This window comes from Cetorhinus maximus, chromosome 1 (genome assembly GCF_964194155.1).
Source record: "Cetorhinus maximus chromosome 1, sCetMax3.hap1.1, whole genome shotgun sequence".
Classification (NCBI taxonomy): Eukaryota; Metazoa; Chordata; class Chondrichthyes; order Lamniformes; family Cetorhinidae; genus Cetorhinus; species Cetorhinus maximus.
The window spans coordinates 69,469,027-69,481,727 of record NC_135879.1 but is presented as its reverse complement, the minus strand read 5'-3'; the positions used below and the strand labels follow the sequence as shown (position 1 = coordinate 69,481,727).

Genomic DNA, 12,701 nt, shown 5'->3' with positions numbered 1-12,701 from the left:
AGGAACCTCTGCACTCTCTCCACTCCAATGCCATCCCTCCCATGAAGCGCAGGTCACAATTGAATGCAGAAGTGTAGCTGTGGCCTCGACAGCGTTATCTACACTTGCAACATGACCTCCCTTTTCCTACATTCTATTCCTCGGCTAATAAAGGCAAGTCTGGCTTTTACCTTGTTAAACGCCTTATGTTCCTGTTGGCTACCTTAACGGGCCTGCCCAGCAAGGTCCCTGTAATTGTCCTTACTTTCCACGGTCCGACCATTTCTCGTGTATTCCCGTACCTTGTTTGTCTTGTCCAAGTGCTTAACCGCACACTTATCCACATAACATTCCATGTGGCATTCCTTAGGCCGTCTGACCAGCTTGTCTGTATGCACATGTAATGTTTGGGCCTCCTCTTGACTATTTACCACCCCACCAATGTTCGTCTCTTTAGGTTCTTGAAGGTTGAGCACATTATGAGCCTGGGGGGGGGGGGAAAGGAATGAATGGTGTTACTGACTGAGAGATTGGCGGCTCTCATGGAGAGGGGTTTCCAACAGATTGATCATCATCTGATTGGGTTACGCTCTGACCTGCAAGCCCTCACAGTGCTAATGGCCACATTTGGTCATTGGCAATGTGGGAGATGTTCTGGGTACCAAGTGTCCCAGCTCAGTGCCCATCCATCTACGGTGAGCAGGGAGGTCCAATGTGACCTCACATTGGCGCAGCAGCTGCCTGTCGTCGCGCGAGCTCCTCTCAGGGCGCTCCGGATCAGGGCAGCAGCTCCTCCGTCCCTTTGCCAGTGACCGTTGCATCCGTTGAGGCTGCGACAACTGGGGAGTTGTCAGTTCTGGAACTGGCCACTCCCTCTCAGGCGAGGCCAGTACAGGCTCCACGGGCCAGAGGACGTCCACCAAGGTTATCGAGGCCAACAGGACAGCAGAGTCAGCAGGATGTCTCATAAGCCACTCCGAGCGATGGGGCGGCACCATGATGTAGCACCCACAAACGTAAGCATAAGGCACGTTAGGCACTCCATGGGTTTGTCACTGGTGATTTTGTGTTGGCCTGGGATTAGGGATTTTTTGATTCTCAACATCAGAGCGACGTTTGTTCATGTTTTTGGTGGCAATAAAGTTCACATTTGTGACCATGGCTGAGGGTGTTTCCTTTGTGCTGCATTTGTCTGTTTCACAGACCTAGCATGAGTGTTTGAGTGGACATTGGTGTTTCTGTACTAAGCCCTTAGTTGCAGCTGATGAGGTGGAAGATGTAGCACCTAAGTGCCATGTGTGGAAGCGCCAGACAATGCTGGTCCTGCAGATCCATGTGTGTGGAGCTTGCTGAAGGTTCATTGGATTAAAGTGTCCCAGATGTCCCTGCCTCCTTGGTGTAGTTGGGGGTCGGCGTGCTGCCCCTCATCATTTCCCTGTGCTTCCTCATCCTCTGAGCCACTGCTGGATTCATGGTGTGCAGCCGCATCCACTGCGTCAAGGTCTTCATCGTCAACTGCATCCCCCCCTTTCCAGTGTAAGATTGTGCAGAGCACAGCATGCTACCACTATCACAGAGACGCGATCTGGGGGGTACTGGAGTGCACCCCCTGAGCGGTCCAGGCATCGGAAGCGCATCTTGAGAAGACCGATGGCTCTCTCCACCACAGCCCTTGTGGTGCCGTGGCTCCTATTGTACCACTGCTCAGCTTCTGTTCTTGGATGGTGGAGAGGCGTCATGAGCCACCTTCTGAGGGGATAGCCCTTGTCACCCAGCAGCCATCCATCCAGCCGAGCCGGAGCACTGAAGAGCCCCGGCACCTGGGAGTGTCTGAGGATGTAGGCGTCGTGGGAGCTGCCTGGGTACCTTGCACAAACTTGCAGAATCTGCATCCTGTGATCACACACTATCTGCACGTTCATGGAGTGGAAGCCTTTCCTGTTGACGAAGGCACCGGGCTCACCTGCTGGTGCCTTGATGGCCACATGTGTACAGTCTATTGCACCCTGGACGCGGGGGAAGCCGGCAATGGCCGCGAAGCCTCTGGCTCGCTGTGTCTGCCTTGCCTGGTCGCAGCGGAAGTGGATGAAGGTCAATGCACGTCTGAACAGAGCGTCTGTAACCTGCTTGACACAAGTGTGGACAGCTGATTGGGAGACTCCGCAAAGATCACCCACCGAGCCCTGGAAGGGGCCAGAGGCATAGAAGTGGAGGGCAACTGTGAGCTTCAGAGCCGCTGGCATGGGGTGTCCACGCACAGAGTTAGGAGAGATCTCAGGGCTAATCATCTGACAGATATAGTTGACTGTTTCCCTTGACAGTCAGAGCCTCCTTTGGCACTGCACCTCACTTATATTGAGGTAGCTGCTTCGCTGCCTGTATACCCTGGCAGCAGGATAGTGGCATCTTCTGTGGCCCCTGCCACCTTGGACAACCACTTGGCCCTGTGCCCCTTGTGCCTGCGCCTAGCCTCCCAAAGGTGGCTCCCCTGGAGGCTGATTGTCCACTCCTGGCCTCCTCCTTTTTCTATCCCTCCCTTCCTCGGAGGAGGAGCTGCCTAAAGTGGAGATGTCAGAACCCATACCCAGGCTAAATGGAGGCCTCCGGAAAGCTGCAGGTCCGATAAAGATTACTGTCTGCAGACTGGTGAGCTGAAGCTTCAAAGTACAGAGAAAGTTGTTGGAAATCAATCTGAACTGCTACCAATCACACAGGCAAGTTTAAAACACTTACTGCAATAAATACTTCAGATAAAACATTAACAACCCCTCTCAGCCCACATATCCCGCCCGTGGATGAGCTTTGTTAAAAATCACTTACCCGCCTGCCCGTTGTGCCCGTGCGCCGAGCCGAAGATTGCACCGGTGCCTCAAAATCGGCATCGATTGCCGAGTTAAGGGCCTTAACAAGGCCTTTAATTAATGGCGGGCGCGCATCGCACTTCATCGTGCGCCCGCCCAACTAAATATCACGACAGCGCGCAACATTTTAAGTGCTGACGTGTGGGGTCCGCCACCCGCACGTCATACATAAAATTCTGCCCATTGGCTGTGGAGTACTTTAGGGTGACTTGAGGACATGAAAGCAATTATATAAATGCAATTATTTTCTTTTATATTCACATTCACTAAAGTTTAAATCACAGAATCACACAGAGCAGAAGAGGCCGTTCAGCCCATCGAGTCTGCACCGACACGTGAGAAACACCTGACCTACCTACCTAACCCCATTTACCAGCATTTGGCACAAAGCCTTGAATGTTATGACTTGCAAACTGCTCATCCAGGTACTTTTTAAAGGATGTGAGGCAACCTGCCTCCACCACCCTCCCAGGCAGCGCATTCCAGACCATCACCACCCTCTGCGTAAAAAAGTTTTTCCTCACATCCCCCCTAAACCTCCTACCCCTCATCTTGAACTTATGCCTCCTTGTGACTGACCCTTCAACTAAGGGGAACAGCTGCTCCAGATCCACCCTGTCCATGCCCCTCATAATCTTGTACACCTCGATCAGGTCACCCCTCAGTCTTCTCTGCTCCAACGAAAACAACCGAAATCTATCCAACCTCTCTTCATAACTTAAATGTTTCATCCCAGGCAACATCCTGGTGAATCTCCTCTGCACCCCCTCCAGTGCAATCACATCCTTCCTATAATGTGGCAACCAGAACTGCACACAGTACTCCAGCTGTGGCCTCACCAAGGTTCTATACAACTCCAGCATGACCTCCCTACTTTTGTAATCTATGCCTTGATTGATAAAGGCAAGTGTCCCATATGCCTTTTTCACCACCCTACTAACGTGCCCCTCTGCCTTCAGAGACCTATGGACTCACACGCCAAGGTCCCTTTGTTCCTCAGAACTTCCTAGTGCCATGCCATTCATTGAATACTTCCTTGTCAAATTACTCCTTCCAAAGTGTATCACCTCACACTTTTCAGGGTTAAATTCCATCTGCCACTTATTTGCCCTTTTGACCATCCCGTCTATATCTTCCTGCAACCCAACCTCACAGTTAACCACCCGGCCAATCTTTGTGTCATCCGCAAACTTACTAATCCTACCCCCCACATAGTCATCTATGTTGTTTATATAAATGACAAATACATAAATACATGAGGCTACGTCTACCTCATCCAATTGGTTAAACTTCAATTTTCTGTTAGGGGTATTTCTGACTGTCCCTTACAATGCTTCAAAATAATTTCATCATAACTGTCCTTGTGCATGAACTCAGCCACTCGGGTTGAGGGATTGTATTCCAGACTCTCACCACAGGATACAGGAAAAACTGAAGGTACTTTCAACTCTAAGGTAAATCTTTTAGGTTGGCAGGTGTGCGCAAAAGTTGGAAGTGAGCTCACCAACAATTAAGAGGCCAATTAGTGTTACTAAAGTTGCAATTGTCTACGATTTTACATGGTGGCAAGTTAGCCAGGTGGACTTTGCATTTTTCATGAAACCTCATCCAAGGGCGGGATGAGATTTCCGTTATTAAATTTTTTCAAAATCTATGGACAGCATTTTTATTATGTTCAGGTGACTGGTTGTGAAGCTTGGACACTTTTTTTCTGATTTTAAAAACTATTTAATTGTTTTCAAGTCTTCAGCTCCCTGAGGCAGCTCCCTGCCTTCAGGGAGCTTTCATTCAGCGCTCGCCTGCGCTCAGCCTCCTCCCAACCCCCACACCAGCAGCACTGAGTATTTCAGGGGCAGAATTTTTAGGTTGGTGGGCGCGCGCAATCAGTGGGCCTGGAATGGCCAGGAAACAGACCACCGACCACGATTTCACGCTGGCTGGCCATTGCTGAAATGCTCAGTGCTGCCAGGGTGGGGGCGGGAGGAGGGTGGGCGCTGACATAAGCACGGGCGAGTGCGGAATGAAAGCTGCTTGAAGGCAGAGAGCTGCCTCAGGGAACTTAAGACTTGAAAACAATTCAATAAAGTTTTTAAAACCCACAAAATAATGCGCAAGCACCACAATCAGTCACCTGAACATATACATGATAAAAATGCTGTCCATAGATTTTTATTTTTTTAATTTAATAACGGAAACCTCATGACCCCTTGGATGAGGTTTCATGAAAAATGCAAAGTCCGCCTGGCTGAGTCGCCCATCCGCCAACCGGATGGACAGACCATGAAAAATAGGAGACAATTGCAACTTTAATAACAGTAATTGGCCTCTTAATTGTCGGCATGTGCACTTCCGACTTTTGCATGCGCCCGCTGACCAAAATATTGCGCGAGCGCGGGATGACGTCGGGAGGCTCGCCTGACGTCATCTCGTGCGATTTTGTGTCCGATTGGGTCGGGTGCGCGCCCGCACGCTGACCTAAAAATTCTGCCCCAGCGTGCAGGCGCGCACCCGACCCAATCGGACACAAAATCGCACGAGATGATGTCAGGCGAGCCTCCCGATGTCATCCCGATTGGCCAGCGTGAATTCACGGTCGGGGGCCTCTCGCCACCCGCCAACCTAAAAATCCTGCCCTATGTCTTTACTGCTTGTTTTTAATCCATTTTACAAGCTTTCATGTCATTAAGGGTTAGGTGTTTGCATCGTTTGGTTCTTTGTAATGTTTTAGATATTATTTGTTAATTGTCCAACTTTGTTTTTAGCAGAGGGACTTTTAAGAATTACCTACAGAAAACCTAGAAAACAGCAGCCATTTATTATAATGACTCCAACATCCTCCTTACATCCTTGAATCCTTGTGAAAGCATCACTGAGGTCCGTTCCTGAATTTTTGTCTAGCACTGTAACCATATGCCAAGGAAAGCATGGCATATGATATATCGCTTAATTCACTTCAGTGTCCAACTACAATCCTGCATGCATGTGGTGTAAAGTAAATACATTTCAGTTGTTGTGAATAAAGAAAGAAGGACCTACTGTATTCACGTTATGTTTGATCTCTGTGGCACAGTTTGACATTTTGGAATTCACATGGACCATTATAGAAGAAACTAAACAAATCATATGCAATGTGTTAAAAGTTTTAGTTAAATTTGAACCAAAGATCCATGGTCAAAATGATATTTGAGAGTTACTGATCCAGCATCAGTGAACACTGAATGTTACTGCAGCTCCTGGCCCTGAATTCAATATCAATGAGCTTCTAAATGAGGATTCAAAGTGTTTTGAGGCGTCATGAGTTGTGAAATAAATACAAGTTAATTATTTTCCTTTGATATACATAAGGAATTTATATCTCATTGGCCACTGGCATTTTCTCTCCTTTATTTAAAGTCCATCTTATCTAACTCCACACTTGTTGTTTCATAAACCCCTACCTTCCATTCAGCAGCAGAAAATTATACTACCTATTGTTACCTAGTTTGTACATTCCTCACTGGTAGGGTTGCTAACTCTGTTTGGGCATTGGAATATGGAGGGCTTTTCTCTTGGTTTGCTCACATCATGTCCTGGAGATAAATCGTTAATTCCTGGAGACTCCAGGGCAATTCTGAAGAGTTGGCAACCCTACTCACTGCTGGATGGTGCAGCACTAAACTTGGCCCGTTATTTTTAAAGGATACACATTTGCAATCATTGGTTTTAACCAGTGGATGACACAGTTCAATAACAGGTCAGGGTGCTGCAGTTCAATAAAACACAAAACCAGCTATTAAACAAAATGCATGCACACATACAAAAAATTTTATAGTAGTCCCACCAGATAATACATATTAACTAATCTTTAACCAGACGTATTCGCCAGGCCCTTGAACTCTGGTAATGTTAATGTAAAGGGCCATTGGGCTGGGTGTATAATGGGGGCCAATGTGATATTGTCCATTTTACACATACACCAAAATTGAAAGTTCTGTCCTGTCATTCATTTAGAAACTCATTGACATTGATTTTTGAAGTTCTGTCCTGTCATTCTAAAATATGTATCTTTCAGATTCTTTTTCTAATATAGAAATACAGGTACATAGAAGCGAAAACATGGAAATAGGCCATTTGCCCCAAACATTGCATTTCGGTGTTTACCCTCCACAACCATAATCGTCTGTTTCCATTTCCCGTCTTCTATACCAATCTAATCTTGAAAGTTGATATAGTTTCTGCTTCAATTGCCAGCCCTGGAAATGAATTGCTGAGCACCACAGCTCTCTGTGAAAGAAACTTCTCTCACTGCCTGTTGTAAAACTCTTACATTAATCTTGTATCTGTGATCCCTTGTTCCAGACCACTCAACTACTGGAAATATAATGTTTCCATCTACCCTGTCCCATGATTTATTACATTTAAATACATATATCATAATTGCCCTATAAATTGCTTTGTGCTGAACAAAGCTTCAATTCTTCAAGTTAGATGAATGTTTCTATATTTGGCATATAGACAAATTAACTTAAAAGATTTTTGAGCTCAAGCTCTCTTTACGTTTGTTCTTACATGAATATCCTTGCTAAATGGAAAAAGGGACGATTCTACTGTACTAAGTAGCTGATTGCTATTATTGAAAACTTTGCTTTGTTATAAAGGTCAAGCTAGTATGATACTACCATCACTTATGTAGCAGTTGGGATAGGAAGCAAACTCACACTGGTATGACAAGTTAGAAGATTTGTGCTTAAATGCATATTCTGAATGCTCCTTAGTTGGCTTGTGTGCTGATGTGGCGTTTTCCAATGATACAAGAAATTAAAACTAGAGGTGCTTCCTTTTTTTTGATGTTGGAAAGTAACAAATAAAGATGTTCATCTGGTCACAGCGTTACAAAGGAAAATCAATATGGGGCACTTCTAGGAGGCAGCCTCAGTGAAGAGTTGGAAGAGGGAAGGCAGAAACAGAAGCAGTAGTATTATCCTGCAGATCTGAATCAGAAGTGGGAAGTCACAGGAAATTCCAAAAATGCTGGTTATTAATCGGCAAACACAATACTTGACAGTAAGCAATTAGCAATATCATGCAGCAAATGGAAATTTATTTCTAAAATGTTTAACATGCAAAACTTCTCTTTGTAAAAACTGGATACAGCTAACAAAAATCTTTGTGGGTAGCTTTTACGAAATAAATCTTTACTATTGAAAATAACCCGTAGTAGTAATATAACTAAAATAGCATTATTTCTATCTGGTTTTGGCTGTCAATAGTTGGATTTAAAACATATATATGATTACTATGATTTGACTGCAGTTAGATTAATTATCTTCTTTATGTTTTATCCTTGTAACAAGCATATGGTGACTTTCTGATATCCATGTGTGCTATATAAGCATTTCTTAGGCTAAAGCCACAAACTTAGTGACCAGAAGCTGAGACATGGTTAAACTAGTTACAGAGCTAATTTGTATTTATATTCACACTTGGAAGTCGGGAAGTTCAAAATAGACAAAGCAGCGTTTCTAAGCACAAGCAGAAAGAGTTGCATTCTTTAAATTTGGAATTTTCTCCAGCTTCAATGGCAAATTGGGAACTGCTGAATCAGGTTTGTCTTTTACCATTAGAAACAGAAGAGCAAACAGCAATTTTTAAAAAGCAGTTTGCCTTGGATCTGTATTGGATTCAATGAAATATCATTTTCTCTCCCTGCACCCACGCTGATGCCACCCTACCCTCATCAGTGTTACAATGCTTTTGATTCATAGTTCTTTGATTTAAATTATCAATTCAAAAAGTTAAGCATGTCAAACAGCCACTAAAGCAATGATCTTTTACCATTAACTTACATTATAATTCCTTTGTGGAAGCAACATTGTGCCTGACAGGCTCATGCCCCCCCCCTCTATGCTAAATACTGCAGTTGACACGGAATTCATAATCTGATTGTTTTCCTCTTGCTATTTGGGGTTTTTTTTTTGTTTAAAGATTGCTTCAGTCCTTTAATGCTCCTCCCTGCCCTAGCCCTGAACTGGCAACTTTCTCTAGTTTCTCTCCTATTCCCTCTCTCTTCAGGTATTGTCTCCTCAAAATCTGCCATCAGCACCCCTCTCCCAAAACCAACCCCGTTCTTGCAAACTATTGTCCCATCTCCAACCTCCCTTTCCTCTCGAAAGTCCTTGAGAGTGTTGTCACCTCCCAGATCCACTCCCATCTTACCCAGAACTCCATGTTTGAATCACTCCAGTCAGGTTTCCCCGCCGCCACAGCTCTTATCAACGTTACAAATGACACCCGATATGACTGTGATAAAGGTCAACTTTCCATCTTTGTCCTTCTCGATCTGTCTGCAGCCTTTGACACGGCTGACCACAACATCCTCCTCCAACCCCTCCCCATTATTAACTACTGGGTAGGACTACTTTCACATTTTTCCATTCTTATCTATCTAATTGTAGCTAGAGAATCACTTGCAATGACCTCTCTTCCTGCTCCCTCACCATTACATCTGGTGTCCCCTAAGCAACTCTCCTTGGCCCCCTCCTATGCATCTTCTATATGCTAACCCTTGGCAACACCATCTGAAGACAGTGTGTCAGTTTTCACATTTATGCTAATGACACTGAGCTCTACTTCAATACCACCTCCCTCGACTCCTCCACTGTTGCTAAATTATCAGGCTGCTTCTCTGACATCCCATACTGGATGAGCAGAAATTTCCTCCAATTAAATTCTGGGAAGACTGAAGCCATTGTTTTGGGTCCTCACTCCAAACTCCATTCCATAGCTATCAACTCCATCCCTCTCCCACGCAACAGTCTGAGATTAGCCAGTCTGTTCGCAACTTTGCTATCACATTTGATCCTGAGATGAGCTTCCGACCTCATATGCTATCACTAAGACCGCTTATTTCCACCTCCGTAACATCGCTCAACTTTACCCCTTTCTCAACTCTTCTGCTGCTGAAACACTCATCCAAGACTCGACTATTCCACCACACTCCTGGCTGGTCTTCCACATTCTACCCACTTGAGGTATTCCAAAACTTTGCTGCCCATATCTTAACTTCTCATCCAAAACTTTGCTGCCCATATCTTAACTTGCACCGAGTCGTTTTCAGTATCACCTGTACCCGCTGACCTATTTTGGCTCCTGGTTAAGCAATGTATTGACTTTTGATGTATTGTTCCTTGTTTTCAAATCCCTGCATGGCCTCACCCATCCCTATCTCTGTAATCTCCTGAAACCCTACAATTCTTTGAGATATCTGCACCCCTCTAATTCTGGCCATTTGTGCATTTCCAATTGTAATTGCTATACCATTGGTGGCTGTGCCTTCAGTTGCCTAGGCCCCAAGCTCTGGAATTCCCTCCTTCCACCTCTTCGCCTCTCTATCTTGCATTTCCCCTTCAAGACACTCCTTGAAACCTACCTCTTTGACCAAGATTTTGGTCATCTGACCCAATGTCTCCTTATATGGCTTGGCGTCATACTTTGTTTACAACGCTCTTGTGAAGCGCCTTGGGATGTTTTATGATGTTAAAGGTGCTATATAAATATAAGTTGTTGTAAAAACTCTTATCTGTCAAGGACAGAACCACTTTCCTTAGCATGTTCGATTATTATTGAAATAAAGATACTGAAAAAAATGATACCAATGTTTCCAGTTCAATAACGGTAGTTCTTTGCATGTAGGAATACTGCACCTCTAAAACTGCCACTTCCTGTCCGTTCCGAAGCAAACGGAATGCCAGTGGGTGTTTGGAATCCAGGCCTGGGATGATTTCACATCCGCGCAGCGGAATAGAAGCCATGTGAATTTTCAGGTCAGTCCTATCTTTGTGGAGGATCAGCTTGTTATCTTTCACTCTGCACCAGCGTTCCCTCCATCGATTGTTAGACAGCACATTCAGATAGCCTAGAAAGATCAGGACAGGAGAGAGAATGTTCATCTTCTACACACTTACATCACAACTTCTGGTACTCTCAGATAGAACTATTCCAGTTCCCTTATTTTCAAAGCTCCTGGAACACCACAGGTGAAAAGGAACCTTATCGGCAAGCTTTCATAAGTGTAGGGTTTTCTTCTACAGTGCATAAATTGCTCATTAATAACATGCATTTTAAAATCATATAATTGGTATATGACCAAATCTACATGATGCCCTTGACCTTTGTAAATCTTCTGTCTCTTATGAATATACAGGTCACTTAAAGTGGGAGGCATAATGGAAAATAGAACAGTTCACCTTCCACTGCCAAAGTGGGCAACTTATATTAATGGTTTCAGTGAACATTCAAGGGTTGAATTTTTGTAGGGTTTTGTAGGGTTTTCCTGATTATTTGCTGTAACTTTGATGAATGATCGGGACAACCCCATGAGGTTGGTTGAATGTTACTTTAAATGAGGTTTGGAATGCAAACAAAGCATAAGTTTAATTTGTAAAAAAATAACTGAAATATTTAAACATAAAAATATTGTGTAGGTATATTTTTTGAAGCCCTGAAGCTAACAAGCCTTAAGTAAGGGCATTACAAAACATACCACAGGTTGGGATGTCTTCTTCAGCAGAGGAGGTCTGTTCATCTGTTGATGGCTTCTTTTTTCCCAGACCAATTATCCTGGTAATTTTCTTTCCAGTGACCTTGCTCACAGCCCCTTTTGGCTCTGCTTTTGCATTTTTCTTCCCCTTTCCTGTTTGATAAAACAAATTCAGATTTCTCCATCAGAATATTATTATCAAGATAGTACATGTGGTTCATATTGCAAGCTACAGGCTGTGCCAAACTATTTAATGTTTCTGTCATCACAATTTATGATAGGGTTGGCATCCTTCAATTTGAACAGCAGGGTATTCCACTCCACCTCACTTCCAGCAGTGCAGCAGGCCAATCAAAATGTCGGGCCCAAAGTCTTCATCTTGTAATCAATGGATTAATTTATACTTTTGCTGATAGTGTAAAATGGACAATATTGATTCAGCCGCCTTGATCGAGAGCTATGTATAACTGGTGACTGATCCAAAATTGCCTGCTTCACTCTATTACCAAGGGCCAAAATTATCCATAAAATTTTGTTTAGAGCATGATTTGAGCAAATAAGCGTACATGTTTTTGGTGCTCGTTCTCATTGTTTTACATTCTCTGTTGATTAAAGGTTGAATTATATTATGCAATACTGCTAGTACAATATCGTTGAAAATCTTTGACAATTAATGAATGCAAATATTAAGGATCTGCTGCTATTTCTGATCATGAAAATTGTTACAAACTATTGTAATGAACTTTGAGAAATTTAATGTAAATTAAAGACTGGCCTGAATGACCAGTGTGAGATTTTCCAGCTTCCTATCTTCCCCCAAACTCTTGGACAAAGTGAATGTTTTCCAGTTAACAGGTTTGGTGCCCTAATTTGTAGGTAGTAGAAAAGATAAAACGATCCTTATAATTAAAAGGTCTGTTTTCAGCACATGTCTGAGAGTCTTAATGGGCTGTCCAACTATCTTACCCATCACCATGGAAAAAGGACATTTTTGAAGATCTGACCTCGTACCCTGACTAGTAATCTACATGACAAACTGTTCAGATGGTGAACACAATTGAAGAATTATTTAAAGATATTTTACTGGAGAATTTAATCTAGTCATTTCTTTCATTGTTATTTATGGGACTGTGCTATATGTGTAAATTGGTTGCCCTGTTTCCTATATGACAAGGATGATGTCACATCAAACGTATGTCATTAACTGTAAAGTGTTGAAGTTGTGAAAGGTGCTATGTAAATGTAAGTTCTTTATTTTACAATGTGCTGCTGGTTTTCTGCGATGTGGATCTTGTGTTGACATCTCAAAGCAAATCTAAAACTACTCAGCTTACAAAGACAAA

General features: G+C 43.7%; 1 protein-coding gene across 5 annotated transcripts in view; it reads right to left on the bottom strand.

Annotated features, from left to right (window-relative positions):
- afap1 (actin filament associated protein 1) overlaps positions 1–12,701 on the bottom strand; it is a 284,152-nt gene that overhangs the window by 50,204 nt on the left and 221,247 nt on the right. For all 5 annotated transcript variants that reach the window (XM_078542197.1, XM_078542224.1, XM_078542234.1 and 2 more), the window contains 2 exons: positions 11,362–11,511; positions 10,523–10,734 (listed from right to left, as the gene is read on the bottom strand). In XM_078542197.1, coding sequence (XP_078398323.1) covers positions 10,523–10,734; positions 11,362–11,511 — 362 coding nt within the window. The remainder of the gene's footprint in view (positions 1–10,522; positions 10,735–11,361; positions 11,512–12,701) is intronic.